The sequence below is a fragment of the Dunckerocampus dactyliophorus genome, chromosome 14, assembly GCF_027744805.1.
Source record: "Dunckerocampus dactyliophorus isolate RoL2022-P2 chromosome 14, RoL_Ddac_1.1, whole genome shotgun sequence".
Classification (NCBI taxonomy): Eukaryota; Metazoa; Chordata; class Actinopteri; order Syngnathiformes; family Syngnathidae; genus Dunckerocampus; species Dunckerocampus dactyliophorus.
The window spans coordinates 20468336-20486516 of NC_072832.1; the positions used below are offsets into that span (position 1 = coordinate 20468336).

Genomic DNA, 18181 nt, shown 5'->3' on the forward strand with positions numbered 1-18181 from the left:
AGGTGGACGGAGAGTGACCAAGGGTGGACACCCCATAGCTCCGCCACTGTCATCATACTTTTCGTTTCTAACATTTTGCAACACAAACATTGGAAACACCTCTTATTGAAACTCCAACTATAGATCAAATAAATTTGTACATATTTGTCACTGTAAAAATGGAATAAAAGAGCATTCATTTATTGGAGATGTATTCTATCTCGTATGACTGTGCTGGCGTATGATGTGTCTAGAAACATTGTCCTATGAGATGGGATATATAGGACATATAATGGAAAAAAGGGATATTGGTCCAATCGTGATAATCCACGATGAGTAAAGCACCCTCAAACTCAAATAGCAGTTGTTTTTTTTTTCAAATCAAGGTAGATGAAACACCAGGAAAAAAACAAGGCTGGGTAAACAGGGACTGCCACTCAAAACAACATACCTGTTGTGGCCAGTTTTTTGTGTGTGTTATATTATACTCATCACAACACAATATCAGTGAATGTGGACTGGTCGCCACCCAAGCGTATGATACATATATAAAATCAATCACCGACACTCACATTCACACCCATGGCCAATTTTGAGTCTCCAACGACGCTAACGTGCATGTTTTTGACTGTGGGAGGAGGCCACACATGCACGGGTTGCCACGACTTCCTACTTTTCACTTTTATATTGTGTTCAACAACAGCATCCTCTAGTGGCGTAAAATTGTAAACACAATCATTGTGACCAAAAGCGCTCCAGGAAAATGAACCAATGCAAAAGAGCAGCTTCAAGTATGTAAAATCATTACATTTATTTGAATATTTCATTTTTAACAGCTTTTTGTGAGTACAAATCAAATGTAAAGATGATTGTGATGGTAATGTTCTATGTCAGTGGGGTTCATCAATTCCTTGGGTAAAGTGCTCCCCAGCGTTTAAGCCATAGTGTAGCATGTCCTTCTGGACTGCAGCCCAAGTCATTTGAAGACTGGAGCAGCGAGCGGCCCAGTGGCCCTGAGGATCCAATGTCACCACCCCTCCCAGCCCCTGTACTCTGGACTTCATGTAGGCCAGGGCCAAGTCACTGGCTGCCTCTACTGACTGACCTGAAGAGAGAACGTTTGTAGAACAAGATGTTAACTTGGCAGGTTGATTGATGAAATGTTAACAATGTGATTGAGGGCAATATGTAAACCGTGCAAACATCAAAAAAGTACACTAGCTTGGAAAGGAGAATAGTCTTTGCTATAACCATGGTAAACTTTAACTATTTCAGTGGCCTATATGCAGTACTGCAAACATTTAAACACAAGAAGAAATGTCTGAACTTTTATTGCTTTGCAAAAAATATATATATATATACAGTATTAGAATTTTCTAACAAGGAAAGGATAACTAAGTGTGAAAGTAGGGTTAATAGTTTGGAGATAAGTTTATTCAGTAATGGAAGAAAAAATACATAAGGGAATAAAAACACGAGAAATACTGTCAAAACAAACTATGTCATCAGTAAAACCTTGATGAAAGAACAATAGGGAATACATTCAGAATAAATCAAGTAGTAACACTGTACAATCCTGCTTCTTTCATATACTCTGTAAACACGATTTACTCTCTTATACCGGCTCGAAAATACAAAAAGTAAAGCCAAGGAGGGTACGTGAAGCCAACCTTGATTGCTAGATTCTGCTGAATAACCATCAGGTATGTAGCAGAAGCTTGTTAAAAACTTACAAATGCTGGACGAGCAAGGCAAAAACAGTTGCAAGGCAAGCAGCAAAGCAGGTAAACATGGCAATAGAAGCGTAAAGGCCAAGTATAGCAATGACAGTGTGGCGTCCACCTACCGTGGCCACGTAATGTGAGCGCACACAGGTGTGCCACACTGACTCAAAAACAATAAATCCAAACAAATATAAGGCATTCAGAATACACATTCAAAGATGTTGCAAAGATATGTAGTATTCTACACTGGTCACCAGGGGTCAGTCATGTACGACGAGACACACAAGCACCAGACCGGTGGCCAGAACAACAGGCCTTTATTGTAGGTTTGAATTATCTCACAACAGGCACATTAATACCAAATAAACACTGTTTTACTGTTTCTGGCCATAACCCACGCCAAGCTGAAACTCAACTCTCAACCCCCCGACATCACTTCGTGTCCGTCCCCTACTTTCTCCCCTAGCACCGGAACACATTTACAGCATTACACATTCTTATTTATGTTTATGTTTACTATATTGGGTAATAATATACATATTGGGTAATAGGAGTATAAAGGTGAATTAAGTATCCACATATATGGATGTTATTTCATGTCTAGAGGGCTCTAATGTCAAAAAGTATATTTAGAAGGTTGTAAACAGGTTTTCTACAAAAAATATTCCATTTATGAATAAGGAATCCTACTTTGTGGAAATTCAATTATTACGGTTGGGTTCGGAACCTCGACAAACAAGGGATTACTATATGACACATTCTCCAAACCTGCAGATGTGTAGGATCTTCTATTCTATGTATATTTCATAAGCATGTACACTAAGTCCCCTACTAACGAACATCCGACGTGCCAACATTCGGAGATACGAACACAAGCCGACTGGTCTATTTTTTCATGTGTTTTGCCTTATAAGTCCATATTTATACTGCTACATGCTTGACCAGCAGAGGGCACTGTGACACTGCTAATGGGACCAACAGATACAGGAGGAAGAGGAGAGAAGAAGGCTAAGAGTTTTATGATACAACCTGGACAAAGCGTGTGGTTAAAGTTTATGAAGAGTTAATAGGCCTGCTTAATTCTACACCACTCACAGAACACTACCTCTTTTAGAAGAGTCTAACAACGACGATTTGTCCTTTTTTTCAATAACTCCTCCTCCACGACATATGCTCGACCACTCCTCTTCAAAGGTAAATAACATTTATCATTACGTATTATATCATTTTTATTACTGTTTTTTTCATTAATTATCCTCGTTTAATATTACTACTACATCCAAACTCATATTTACATATATATACTGTACATGTATACACGTACATGTAGTACCTATATCATTGGTAATATTACCTTTTCCCCGACTTAAGAACAATTTGACTTAAGAACAGTCTGGAACCAATTGTGTTTGTTAGTGGGGGACTTAGTGTATATGTTTAAAATGCTGTAATCTCGTTCTATAGCAGGGCTTCCCAACCACTTGGCCCGGTACCAGTCTGTGGGTGACACGGAAGAAGCAATGAAAAAAAAAAAAGACGTTTTTAAAAATAGTTTTGTAAATAACTACATGAAATTTTTGTAAATGCATATCAATTTTGGAAACAAAAGCTTTTAAAATTTTATTGGAAACATAATATACTGTTAGAATGCCCATAGTTTTTGCATGTTTGTCATTTTATTTCATGACGTTTAATGGAGGAGGTATTCCCAGCGGTCCTGAACGCACCATAGTGGTGTGCGTTCAGACAAAGTGAATGTTTCTCCGATGCTGCCACAAATAGACTATTTTTCCCCTTCTTTCACCTCCCGGTTGTTCCTACATGTTAGTGCTGGGTGCGACCGCATAAAGATAAGCTTCGATGACGTTATTATGTGTGTGTTGAGTGTTCGTGTTCGTATTTACTCGATGTCAAGTTACTTCATGCTCGTGTAACAGTTGGATTTGACGGAAGTTGATTGGTCATGCCTGTTCAGTGAGATGCACAGATGATGTCATAAAAAAGAGAGTTTTTTTTTTATTATTTTATTTATTTTTAATTTTTTTTTATTACGTATAATAGAACGCACACATTAAACAAGCAAAAAGTGCATACAGTACATACAATTTGGCAACAACTTCAAGGCACAAGGTAAAACAAAAACACACATTCACACATTTGTATGATAAACACTAGAGGTCTTCGAATATTTTCAAATGCATTCAAGAGTGACATTGCTTTTTTTTTTTTAACCTTTGATACATTTTAAGGCTGTTTTTTTAACACTGTAAAAAGAGGCTTTACTTTTTTCCATTTTGAGCAATGAATGAAATATTTCGAGAGTAATAATAGGTTATTTATAACATAGTCTGCTTGCAATTCCTACAGGTTCACCCCAAATAATATGTTCTCCATCGTGAAGGTGTCCTGTAGCTGGATAAAGAAGAAAGCCAGTCCTCAAAGTCCTCCCAAAATGTGTTTGTGTAAATACAGTGAAAGAAAAGATGTCATAAAAAAGAGAGGTGGCTGTTGTAGTCCGGTGTGGCTGGCTTGTGGTGGTCAATAAAAGGAGCCGACACGTCCTCTCCAAGGGCACAAGTTCGTGAGCTGTTGTCCAGACGCAACACTAGCCTACTGGCTGTTACCCACCCTGATTTTAATTTGATGTTGTTGGAAGCTACTTTTCTGAGACTTTTGTTCAGTGAAATCAGACAAGATGTAATGCATAAGGCTTTTAATGTGAGGGTTGGAAGTGTGTTGTTGGTAATCCATTTTCCTTCATATTCAGCTTTCTTTCGCAGCCTCAGTGGTCATTTTAGTAAGACCCTTGATTATATGTCGTGTTTTATACACAACACAAATGAAGAGCATTAGCATTTAAATATTACAATAGCATCATTAAGTATGTTTTTAGTGACGATTGTCAAAAAAAAAAAGCTAGCAAAAAATATATAGGCGTTCTATAAACACTACATTAACATTCATGTGGGCAATGAATGTTGAATCTCTTCTCATCATACTTGCGTGAAATGATTTATGTTGTGTGTGTGTGTGTGCGCACTGTGTGTATACCTTGCTCCATGTGAAACAGGATGAGCCTGGCAAGAGTAACTTTCATAATGGCTTCTCCGTGGCCTGTGGTTGACACTGCTCCAACCTGATTGTCAGCATAGCCTCCACATCCTGGCAGACATCAACATCACATAAGCCACACGTCTTCAAGATCTGATCACTGAAACAAAAACCTGTCTAGTTTATACATTTCACACATTTAGGTTGTTTTGCACAGCATTCACATACCAACAGTTTATAAAGTTATAAGAAAAGTGGTTTGTTTTTGTTGCTTCCTATCTGTACATTTGAGGTGAGCTGAAGTGTGGAGTGAAAATAGTGGGACAGGGAAGACTGGATTTGACAGTCAGTGATGACGGGTGCAGCTAGGGCGCCATTTGCGGCCCGTGGCACATTCTAAAAATATAATTTTACAAGAACATTAAAAAAAAAAAACAGCAAACATGGAAAAAATCAGCAGTCATTTTACAACAAAAGTCAAAATATTAGGAGAAAAACTTTGTAATTTAACGAGAAAAAGAGAATGAGAATAAAAAGAAAACGAGAATAACATCGTCATAACATTGTAAAAAAAAAATCATTTTGGTAGCATAAAGTTGAAATATTAAAGAAAAAGTATGTTTATTTTTTTTAAGTTGTAATATTATGAGAAACAAACAAAATAAAATGATTTTTGGAAAATTAGGTTGAGAAAAAGTCAGAATATTATGGCAATAAAGTCAAAATGTTATGAGAACATTTACAAAGATTATTTAAGAAGAAAGTTGAAAGATTTGGGGGGAAAAAAAACAGCAAACATGGGGGAAAAAAAACAGACTGATGTTCATACTAATTCAGTCGTCCCTCGCAATATCGCGATTCAATTATCGCTCCCTTGCTCTATCGTGGTTTTTTAAATATTAAATAATTAATAAATCGCTGTTACTCAAAAAATATTGGTGTTCCATTATCGATGACAGTAGATTAGTCACACTGCATGGAGTCAGCCATGGCATGTCCAACATGATTGAGTGAAAATAAGTTCTCCTCCAATTCCGTGTGGAAGTGGTAAGTTTTTGGCTTTGTCCTTCTTCCTACTCTGTTTTAAACACTTAAGTTTAGAATACAGTACATAAATTGGAGGCTAACTGGTTAGCTAGCTAGCTTGCTAATGGTTAAGCCATGGCCGTCTTGTGTCCCTGCAGTGATCCCATAACGTAATAGGAATAGGCTTTTTTTTTAACCTATGTTGAGATGCAGTTTTTTCTTAAAATATATATAACTTCTCTGCATACGTACATGTGTTGCTTTACAAAATATCAAAGCGGCCCTTGCATCCTTTTTATTTTTCACTATGTGGCCCTCCCCCCTTGCATTACAGTCACATACTGTATTATTGGTCTACAAAAAGACTGGATGGGCAGAAGCATGACCCCAAGTTAATGTGCTTGTCGTTATTAAAGATTCGTGTTGGCTGTGTGAAAGCAATGATTCAAATTTAAATGAATTACATCGTAGTTGTTCATTATTTATTGTTGTGTCCACACTTTGCTTCAGCCCCTTAAGTACCCAGCAGTCAACAACAGATCCATTTCATCTGCAGTACTTTTGTGTTCAAACAATTCGATGTCATATCATCTATGAGATACACAAAGCCTGTGTGACGAAATCAGCAAGAAATAAAGCCTCTGCACTTTACCCCTCAAACTTCATGTTACACAGTGAACACAATTCAGTTGAACTTTCTCCACGATAAATGCAGCGGTTGTTAGATGACGTATTGACTGAAAACACAGAGCTCAACGTCAACTATCAACCTTGTTGGCGCCATTCACCGGCTGACTGCACATGACGCATTAACCGGATGAGAATCTGGATAAAAGTATTGTTTTATTCTCAAAATACCTTATTATTGCTTCACTTTGTATTGACACAGAGTACATCCATGACACAAAACAAAGAAAACAAATCAATATCTTCCTTAAATACAGTAGATGCAGTCTACTTTATCTTTATCTAATTTTTCCTTTTTTAAAATGTATTTTTAACTGCATTACAATAACACAGTACAATGTTTGTGTGTGTGATGTGGTAGTGGAGGCTCTGAGCAATTACGTTTGCATATCAGTGAGGATACAACTCGCTTGATTAGTAACAGGAGTATCCATCCATCCATCCATTTTCTATGCTGCTTATCCTCACCAGGGTCGCGGGTATGCTGGAGCCTATCCCAGCTGGCTTCAGGCGAGAGGCGGGGTACACCCTGGACTGGTCGCCAGCCAATGGCAGGGCACATATAGACAAACAACCATTCACACCTATGGACAATTTAGAGTCGCCAATTATGGAATGTGGGTACTCCACAAAGATGCCCAACGGAGATTCAAACCCAAGTCTTCCCGATCTCCTGACTGTGGCCAACATGCTAACCACTAGGCCACCGTGCGGCCCATAACAGGAGTAATGATTGTTTAAATCATCATTTTACTTTTTGCCAATTCAGGGCAGATTGATTCATATTTAGTACACTGGTAGTGCACTCTTAAACTGAACCGTTTGCCAGTGAAACAATTCAAAGCTTCAAGAAAAATACAACTGACAAAATGAAATGATTATTTTTTTGTTAATGAACTGACATGTATATTTTTTTTTTCATTGGTTATTACTTCAAATGAAATACTTTGGCTACTTATTTAATTAGATTTACTTTATATTGAACTTGTAGTGTCTGCACGGTGGCATGTTGGCCACACAGCTGGGAAGATCCGGGTTTGAATCTCCGTTGGGTATCTCTGTGTGGAGTCTGCATGTTCTCCCCGTGCGTGCGTGGGTTTTCTCCAGGGACTCCGGTTTCCTCCCACATCCAAAAACATGCATGTTAGGTTAATTGGAGACTCTAAATTGTCCATAGGTATGAATGTGAGTGTGAATGGTTGTTTGTCTATATGTGCCCTGCCATTGGCTGGCGACTAGTCCAGGGTGTACCCTGCCTCTTGCACAAAGTCAGCTGGGATAGGATCCAGCATACCTGAGACCCATATTGCAATTTGAATTTTATGTTTTTATAGAGTTTATGTTGTTTTTTTACACAATACTTAATGTCTTAATGTCTTTTTCCTTAGGCTGTCCAAATTAGTTAAAAGTTGCAGGGCTTAAAATAAATCAATTTTTTAAATTAAGCATTCATTACAAACACACATAACGGCACATATGTGGCTTTGGCAATCTGCATTTAAGTAATGTAAGTCACTGAAGGATAACGTTCATTTTGAACAGGTCGTACATTGTGCCCATGAATGATTGTCTATATGTTCTCTGTGATTGACGGGCGAACAGTCAGCTGGGATAGGCTCCAGCATACCCGCGACCCTAATGAGGGTAAGCGGCATAGAAGATGGATGGATGAATTTATAGTGCCCTGCTAATTGTCACCAAACATTGTGAATTGTGGTTATTATTTAAATTATGGTGTTGTTTGATTTATTTTTTCTGAAAGAAAATACTTGGTGTCGTTTTTAAAAATATTAAGTGTTTTGTGTTGGTTTTGTTGTAAGTAGAGCATAAGCTACCAGCATACATATATATTTTCATGTTATTATTAATTGTTAAAATATTTATAAATACTAGAGCTGTCAAATGATTGAACAATTTAAATCAAATGAATCACCATTTGGAACTATGTCAGCAAAATGCCCATTGTTACCATATTTTATTGACAGAAAGAAGTGTCAGGACAAGATTATATATTTGTTTGTATTAACAGCTCCAAATGAACTGGAAATTTAAGTCAAGCTAAAAGATACCACACATCTAAAAAAAAAAATATACAGTGTCTTTCATAGTGGCAGAACATTTGAATCACACGGTGTTATGAGCAATGAGGGGTCGCTTTCAAAGACGCCACGTCATTAAGTTGCGTTCACGTCTTGAGTGTATTGTCTGGGATTTCCGAGCAGACTTAAATGCAGCCGATTGTACTTCCGCATTAAGAGTTACAAAATGAGTGATGAGAATATCCACTTGTTTTTTTTCCCCTCTGTCTTTCTGTTTATTTAGACCACGCATTTACGCATAATAAAGATGTTGTTGTGATGATCAGAGTATCCCTAATGCCCCTTTGCTGTAGTGACAAAAAGTGTCATTCCCAGGACAAGTGGACTAGAGATGTGTTCCATGTTATAGACATGGTCTATGGTGTTGGAAATGCACTGCTGATGTGTTCAGGTCAGAATAAAGTTCTAAAAGAACATCAGATTCTGTGGGGACTCTACACTGTGCCAGCCTAACAGAGAGGTGTGGCTTGTCCTGATGCGCATGCGTTAATTACGCTAAACAGTGTAACGTAATTAATCAACTAAATGAGTTACCGCTAAATGAGTTCCTATTGACAGCCCTAATAAATACATTAACAAAATTTCAAAGCATTACGCCTCCTGTCCATCAGTCAAACCCATGAAGAAACTTTTTTACAAATCACAAGCTTTCCTTTAACACCAGATTGTAGGACTGACCGATGCAAGGTGTGTCACCCACACGTCCTTCCATCTGATTGAGAAGCCCACCAGTAGAGGTTGCACATGCTACATTGCCTTTCAGGTCAACTGCCACAGCTCCAACAGTGCCCATCTTTCCCCTATGCAACAAAAGATGAGATCAGACTACTTTATCAATTTATACACACACACACGGTATCTCATATGAGCGTTCTGAAGATTCTTAGTGTAAAATATCACTAAAGAATTCATCTTCTCCGTTGCTTCAATTATAACATTTCACCTGGTTAGTATTTTGCATTTCCTGACCATTATTTGTTCTGACAAGTTATGAAAAAGATAATAGAATTCAGGTATAATCACAGTACTTACACCTGGCAGGTTTCCGGTGACTGGAAAAAGGATCACAGCATTGTCTGTGGTCATCTTAATATCTTTGTAATAAACCTCATGGTGTTGATAACACACGGTTACATCTGGGTTGGAAGTTAGGTCAGCTGCAGATACTCCACTCTTCTTCCAGACCAACAAGTCTATATCTCCTTTGGACAAATTTGAAATAACATCCTTTTTTTTCGTACAAAATGTCTTATGACAGGGTAGACCTAATTTTGTCCCAACTGTGTAGAAGAGAGTATCTTCCGTCATGCCTGACACTATTTAATCTCAGGACTGCTCATCTCATTTTATAGGGTTTAAAACAACACAAAATTCTTCAGTCTCGTACACTTTCAAAGCTGAGACAGAAGCCCCAAAACGCACAATAAAAAAAGGTGTCAAAACACCGGCAACATGGAGTAATTAAGACGACTATCAACTGATCAACAAACCCTGAGCAAATATTTGCTAACATTTCTTTTTGTGCCTCTGAACATTGCATTGTACCCAAGTCACCAACTTGTCTATTTCACAGGATTTTAAGGGTCAGTCGCTTGGCACCGAAAGGCCAAGCATGCCAAGTGATTAGTTTAAGATTAGTTTATGTCTTCTAAAATATGGTAGTCAAACATCTGGCATGTCTGGCATAATTTATTCAATGCCAAGTGAAATGCCACATGATTAGTGCAATCATCTGTGGTATCCAGACCTGCATGGTCGCTCAAAGTCATTTTACACCCCCAAAACATATTTACATTTTATGTTTATACATTGGGAGTAAAACAATCTTTGCACATGACTCTGATTATTGATTACAGCCACTAATCCCAGAATAAATTGATGATCTCAGCATGTACATCACACAGATGACAAGACATGAAGTTAGGGCAATGTGGAAGGATGCAACGACCGGTTGCTCATCTGTTTTGTCATTTTTCTTTGCAATAAGGAAAAACACCCTCCTAATGTTTTGATATTACATCCTAGAGCAGGGGTCTCAAACTTGCGGACTTGACAGGAAAGACTACTGCAAATGCAGCCAAAAAGTTAAGCCAATGATGCTCACAGGGTGTAAGCATAACCTACCACGGAACGAAGAGTGTGTCACATGGAGAAATGGGGGTCACTAAACAGAACACTGCCTAGAATCACACACACACACACACACACACACACACACACACGTAACAGGTAAGTAACTACTAGGGGTGTAACGGTACACTAAAATGTAATTGCGGTTCGGTTCAGTTTCTTGAAGTGCTCGGTTTAGTTCATTTTCGGTACAAAAAAGGCAGAAAAAATGACTTGAAATGCTTTTATTTTAAAAAGTGCAAACATTTTTTTTTTTTAAATAAATAAAAGCGACCCATTAGACCACGAGTTGTTTGCTAGAGGCTGTTTATATGCTGACGTTATCGGTGTTTGCACTAAGCTGGTTTTCTTTCTTGTAGACGTAACGTTGACTGCCGGATGATACCACTTTAAGTGCGCTAACATGTTAGACCTGTTTTCTGCAGCATACCCGATATCGTTATCGTGAGCCTTACTCCCAATACTTGATGACGCCCAGCCTCACCCAGGCTCTACCTCCAGTGGCCCCCTAAACTGAGTTTGTCCTAGATGGACCAAAGAACATAACATGCAAATCTTGGGAAAAAAATCATTTCAGGGAGACCTGAGATTGTGTGCCAAAATTTTGAAAATCTTGAATAACTTTGTAAGTATTGAGAATATTGAAATCTGACTGCAGATTTCAATTCTGCATGAAAAACTACATTAAGGTGCAAGGTTTGGTTAAGCTAGCTTTAATAGTTTGGGAGAAAACAAGGATTATATTTAAAAGATGAATGTTGCTAAATCTTCGATCCTTAATTACCCCCTTAATAATTGGAGTTTTGAAAAAAAACAAAAAACTTTTTGATTCTGGTTTATATGGTATAGAGAATATTTTATGTGAATAATAAAATCTGAGGGAGTGTGTTAAGCAAATGTCCCCTCCATTGGTTGAAATGACAAGGAATGACCCATGAGTTATTTCTTGAATTCAGTAGTGTTTCTCACCTTGCACTTGCAACTTTTTTTGCCTCCATTTTGGCTTATTATGCGGCCATAATGAATACAAAAACCAGAGACTTGAGCTGAGAAACAGCATTGAATTAAAAAAATAACTCACAGCAAAACAAACGTGTTATCTGTGTTGATTTTGCTGTCACATCGTGTCTTTGGCAACAGTCATGTCGTTAATGAAGGTAAAAGTAACCTTAAATGTTCATGTATGCCTTTCATTCATCATTTATATGTATTTATATGCATTTAGAATTGTTTTATGCATGTGAAACTACAATTGTAAAACTACAAAAACATGTTTGTGTTAACATTTGTGGCTTTCTGGAATGGATTAATTGGATTCACATTATTTCTTATGGCCGATATTGATTTGGTTAGAGTGTGTTTCGTTTAGAGTCGGACCTTCTGGAAAAGATTCCTAACGCTAAGGTTCCACTGCATATACATAGAAACACACGTGTCTCGAATCCAATGAAAATCCATCCATCCATTTTCTATACCGCTTCTTTTTAGGGTCGCGGGGGTATGCTGGAGCCTATCTCAGCTGACTTCGGGCGACAGGCGGGGTACACCCTGGACTGGTCGCCAGCCAATGGCAGGGCACATATAGACAAACAACCATTCACACTCACATTCATACCTATGGACAATTTAGAGTCGCCAATTAACTTAACATGCATGTTTTTGGAATGTGGGAGGAAACCGGAGTACCCGGAGAAAACCCACGCACACACGGGGAGAACATGCAAACTCCACACAGAGATGCCCAAGGGAGAATCCTTGGGACTGTTACTGTGTTGGCCAACATGCTAACCACTAGACCACCGTGCGGCTCCAATGAAAATCAATGTAATAAAAAGGTGCGGCGTCTTCCCATACCTGTCAACATTTGTGTTATAGCAAAATAAGGGAAAAGAATTTCCACTAGGACCTGAAGTTCTGTTATTGTGTGCCATAACTCACATTTGGCACTCCACAGGGTTGGCATCAGGTGCCAGGTTTTTTCTCCAACGCATTCGGGAGTACTCAGTGATGAGGGACTCTTGGGGAACCTCTGGGACATCCATAGCCCGGGCAAACTGATTTGCACCGTGTGCTGTCAGACAGCTGTGACTCGTCTAAAACAGATATAAGCAGTTATCTCAATAAGAGTTTTTTTTAAACGAATATCTTCATGAGGGAAAAAAAAAAAAAAAAGTTGCGTCTTCATGAAGTAAGAGAATTTAATCCTGAACTGCCAAGGGATTCAGCTCACCTGCAACCACAAGCACAATACAGTCATAAGTACACTTTGCGGCTTCACTCGATCATGTTTTTTTTTTTTTTTTTTTTTTAAATATAACCATTAATAAATCACGCTGTTTCGTGGTTGAATACGGCCTATTTTTAGTCAAACATTATGCATATTTAAGCAAACGGTACATAATTTTGGACTAAAATTAAGCATTTTCAAGCATAAAAATGGCTAAATTAACTAAAATACAAATATAAGGCATTCAGAAGACGCATTCAAAGATGTTGTGATGATATGTAGTATTGTACACTGGTAACTAGGTGTCAGTAATGTTACATTGATGGGACAATAGCCACCGCAGAATGAACAGTCCAGAAACCAGAACAACAAGGAACTTTCCCACTGCTAACGTGTGAGTCTACATTATGTCTTATTTTCCCTTATTCTGTCTACTATATTGGGTAATTGGAGTAGAAAGTTGACTATAGGGATGTTTGTCTAGAGTGTTCTAATAATGTTAAAAACCTTATTTAGAAGATCGTAAACAGGTTTTCTATGCTCCAACTACAAAAATATTCCATTGATAAATAAGGAATCTTACTTTGCAGAAATTCACTTATCACAGTCGGGTCTGGCACCAATTAACTGCAATAAACAAGGGATTACTGTATGTAAAAAATGAATAATGTTGGGTGATATCCAAAAACCTCACGGCATTCAAATTTTAAGATGTCATTGTATTTGTATTAAAGATTAGTACTCTGCACTGAGTACTAATTAGTAGGCGTACTATTTAGTACTTAACTATTTCATATTTAGGAGTAATATACAGTAGCCAAAGAATCTTGCAATGGTAGGATATTATTACAATATTCTAGTATACGTAGTTGCACAGCCTATGGACAAAAGCCTTGGGACACGCATAGCTTATCAATCAGTGCTTGGTCTGGACTTTTTGGCTTTTTCCTTACCAGTTCCCGAAGATGTACGCTATACTTTAGTTCACAAAGTGTACTTACATGAGTCACGGGTGCTACCAGGTGTGCTCATATTTACCTTGTCCATAACCAGTCTTGCTAGCTGCACAGGATTGGCGATATTGCGTACAGCAGAAACAGCACCACTCGCCAGTGTTTTTCCATCCATCACAATAGCATCCATCTCCACCTCCCCATTGTTGGTCAGCACGGACCCACAGCCTAAAAACAACTACAGATAAATGTCCAAAATCTAGCTAGTGGATAATAAAGCTACAGGTGAAGGGACTTCTTGTTTGGGTTGAAGCAAGAGCAAAACTTAGGTTCACTTACAAAATTAATGGATGACAAATGTGTCAGCAGGGGTGCAAGATCTCATCATTCAAAGCGTAAAATATAATGGTGGACAGGAAATGCATTTGGAATTTTTTCCACCTGATCTCAACCCAATAAGCACGCTTTCAAAGACTGAAACTCGCTGCAATAAATGTGCCAACTCAAGGCAGCGGATTTTTGGTGCAGAAACTGTCTGTCCATACAAACCGATCCTTTAATCACATCTCTGAGAGGCACTGTGTGCTACATAAATGAACAGAGTAGCCTTTTACTGTGGCCAGTCCACACCTGCCATCGCCATGTGCTTTAATTCACACACAAGTACTGTATTTATTTGTTTAAAAAAAAATGTGCATGAAGAATTGCCTGATGCTAAAGCAGTAAATAATGAACAGGCGGACCTTGGGTTACATACGACTACCTAAATTATATGTCATTACCTCCTAAGTCACTCAAACTGTAAAAACCCTAAACACAAAAATTAAATGAAACACAGACTGACAGTTTGTGAATGTACCCTCATTGTTTGTGACTGGGCAATTCACATAATTGTACTGTACTTTTAATGCTTGAACAAAATTCTAATAAAAACATTAATTCTGAGTTTTCCTCCATGGAGAGGCCTTCACTGCAGACAGGCCTCCCTGCTTGTACAGCATATCTTAAAAGTTATGTTTTGCACAACAGATGGCACTGCTAACATTTTTGGTCATCTTCAGGCCTTTTTGGTCAAATTCCAAATTATTCGACTGTAGGGGCATTCGACTTAAGAGGTCCCACTGTAATTGTGTGCCACAGAGGATAACTGAAGTGATGGCTAATTCCGCAAGGACCATATAGACATTTTTACATTTATTGTACTACATATGTACAAATATATACACACACATACATAATACTATTTTATATATATATATATATATATATATATATATATATATATATATATATATATATATATATATATATATATATACACATACACATACACACACTTATATAATAATCTCTCAGCGGAACTGAATTCTGCATTGCATATCTTTGAATAGCTTTAACATGGTTTGTTTAAAATGCCATTATTTGCTAATAATTTACGAAATGACTGTGGAGATGGTACATAGTGCTGCATCATATTGTTACTTAACCTGCATTGAAGACGGGGTTATTCTCCATCTGGGTCACTGCCTCCACCACAGCATCCATGCTGCTGCCCCCCCTCTGCAGGATCACATACCCAACTTGAGCTGCTGAGCAAACCCCAGAGCTGGCCTTGTCTGATCGCTCCCTTGGAACACTGCCTGCCCCTCCATGGACCACCACTACAGGAAGCATGTCCATTACCTTCGTAGAAGCTGGGAAGAGAAAGCGTCATACTATGGGGCTTGTATGTGGCTGTAATCAATCAGTACGTGGTGGCCAGGGGTGGCCGTGGCCATACTCCTCACACTGCTTCATCTAAATGCTCCAACTGTATATGTAGTGCATACAGTGTTAGCAGGTCGCTTTATTAACACCTTTGTTTTCCTTATGTGACGGGGAGGGTAAGGGTTCAAAGTTTGTATGGACTGATGTAGTAAAGGGTTTAACAACGTCACCCCTAAGAGGGGAATAATGAAACTAAGGCACACGGGTAAGCTTACTGTGAATGAAGCGACAGAGACACTGGCTCCATTTACAATATTTATTACTCTTATTTCAAATTCTTAAAACAGACTTTTATTTCAAGTTAATTAAAATATTGGCTCTTGTTGTCTTCTAAAAATTTGGCGCCAAGGAACTCAAACGCACACACCCACAAAGAGCCAGGGAGCTGGAGTTAGGCTGGATGGATGGGGGAAACTAAATGGGGCAACCTAAATAAAGCACCAAAACACAACAAAACCACTACAAAACCAAAATCAACCGAAACAAGTGCTTTGCAAATATAAAAACACAATTTTTACAACAAACATTTCTGTGCAAAACAGAGCAACAGTTCAGTCAGTTCTGACTTGACTCAAGTCAACGCGAGCGGCACAGTTCGTTGTTTGGTGAGGGAAAAGCGTTCCGTAGGGGGGAGTGGGGTAGCTCCCGCAGAAAGCGCCAAACGTAGCCCCCAGCTAGTTTTAGACACTGGAGGGTAGCTCGCATTTATCGAGCGTGCAGTAGCCGCAGTAGAAAAGTGACATTAACAGCAAGCAGACGGGACCGGCGGACATGCAGAACCGGCACAACAAACAACATGCAATACTTATATGTGTCAGCTTGGAAATTTGCACACGGCAGCGTCTACCAAAAACAGAAGAAAAGGAGGAATAAATCACATTGGAATAGACAGCTCATGCACCAGGAAGACGGACATACTTGACAGCAAGCTTGTCGCTCATTGAGAGAGAGGCGAGAGGCGCAGACACGGGAGCCTATAAACATAGCATAGAGGCTATAAACTAAGCTAAGCTATGCGCTACGCCGTAACCAGGGGAAACCCTACCTTGAGTTTAGTTGCGCGCGAGCGGCATTAACCCCGTTTGTGCAGCGGCTGTCTGTGCTGCCGAGAGGCACGAAGCGAACGCGGAAGTTAACGCCGAAGGAGGGCACCCAGCGAGAGGTCAAAGGGCGAGCGACAAAGCAGCAGGCACTCTTATAGAACGCCATCTGGCGCTAGCAACCAATGAGGATCAGTCCAATAAGCAGTGCACGTGTCTTCTCATATCACCACACTTATTTATATATTTTTTCAAGTCTTCTAAATGATTGGCAGGTTAGCCTTCGGCTAATATAAACATTATACAGGTATGTGACTCTGATTAACTTTGCTCGAGGAGAGCCAAGTAGTATTTACACGGTGCTTAATTTAAGCAATATTTGTTTGTATAATAATAATGTTTGTATCCAAACGTTAAAAAGCTGACAAGATTGTTTGGAAACATGCTGATATAATGTAGCAAATTGCACTTACTTTTAGGCTTGTTGCTGTGCACTGCGTTTCCTCTAAATCTACTCGACTGAACTTTGCACCGACACAGCCAATAAGATAATTGTGATGTGTAATGCGCAAAAGAACCGGGTTTAAGAGTCAGTAAGCCGAATCGGAAGAGCCTATTCTCAACCGGTGACAGCTGCCTTCCCATATTGTCCATTTGAACAATCAGCTGCCACTCTCAGCTCTGCTCACTTGAGGACAGGGGCGTAACTTTGTTTTGATGGGCACGCTATGCAGCCAAATCGCACGTGAGGAAATAACCGACTCTTATCCTTGGTAACCGAGCTAAAAGAGCCAGTTCTCAGAAAAGAGAAGAATTTCTCATCATAATTGGATTCAGTGTACACCGGAAAGCATTGCAAAAACCAACATAAGTGGTGCCTGTCGCCCTCTATTGGAGGGCTCATAAACCGCACGTTTTGAACAAGTCTGTTACCATCAGTCATTTTATGCCACATCATATCCTGTTTTCCTACAAAGCAAACATGATCCTTTTAAAAACGTACACCTGGTGTTTCCTAAACTGAGAGACCTCCATCAAACTGGCTATTAAATGTTACATCAATTTTCGCATTTATTTATTTTTTCATTTAAACTGACATATAAAATAGAATAACATGCAGGGGTTTAGGAGGTTAAGTAAGTATTTGGAGCTCCTGTAATAATCTGTATGCTCATACTCCTGGTTTAGCATTCAGTCCAATTTATTCCACCAAATAATCCAGGGGTGTCCACACTTTTTCCACAGAGCGCCACATACAGTATATGCTAAGAAGTTATATATATTTCGAGTAAAAACTGTTGATGCTTTTGACATCTTCCAAATATTTCAACTTTGTTCTTAAATAATCACCATAAACTTTCCTTTTGTAATATTATTACTTTTTTCCCATTATATAACTGATTTCACACAATAACACATTTTTATGTTATTCTTTTTATATTTGTTGTTTCACAAAAGCAAACGGTATTTTTCCAGAAATGTAAAATTAATTTATAAC

General features: G+C 38.7%; 1 protein-coding gene across 4 annotated transcripts; it reads right to left on the bottom strand.

Moving 5' to 3' along the window:
- Positions 1-776: 776 nt before the first annotated feature.
- On the bottom strand, positions 777-17367 carry asrgl1 (asparaginase and isoaspartyl peptidase 1). 4 transcript variants are annotated; one of them, XM_054799370.1, is made up of 9 exons: positions 16689-16781; positions 16562-16617; positions 16449-16486; positions 15364-15570; positions 13962-14104; positions 12635-12789; positions 9245-9366; positions 4755-4865; positions 779-1084 (listed from the first exon to the last, which is right to left on the bottom strand). In XM_054799370.1, exons 2-9 carry the CDS (start codon positions 16582-16584, stop codon positions 870-872), a joined length of 1014 nt encoding a protein of 337 aa, XP_054655345.1. In that variant the 5' UTR covers positions 16585-16617; positions 16689-16781; the 3' UTR covers positions 779-869. The 4 variants fall into 4 exon arrangements, with proteins under 4 accessions (XP_054655344.1, XP_054655345.1, XP_054655347.1 ...); XM_054799369.1 differs by lacking the exons at positions 16449-16486; positions 16562-16617; positions 16689-16781 and adding an exon at positions 17157-17367 and having other exon boundaries at positions 777-1084; XM_054799372.1 differs by lacking the exons at positions 16449-16486; positions 16562-16617 and having other exon boundaries at positions 784-1084; positions 16689-16803.
- Positions 17368-18181: the final 814 nt, after the last annotated feature.

What these genes read in the sequence shown, in the direction of transcription:
- asrgl1 (XM_054799369.1), bottom strand. Translation starts at nt 17,337, where the DNA reads ATGGACAATATGGGAAGGCAGCTGTCACCGGTTGAGAATAGGCTCTTC. An exon ending in GCACAGCAACAAGCCTAAAA is followed by an intron (nt 15,571 to 17,156) that starts GTAAGTGCAATT and finishes TTCTCTTCCCAG; the next exon opens with CTTCTACGAAGGTAATGGAC. An exon ending in CCTGTTTCACATGGAGCAAG is followed by an intron (nt 1,085 to 4,754) that starts GTATACACACAG and finishes TTCTCTCTTCAG; the next exon opens with GTCAGTCAGTAGAGGCAGCC.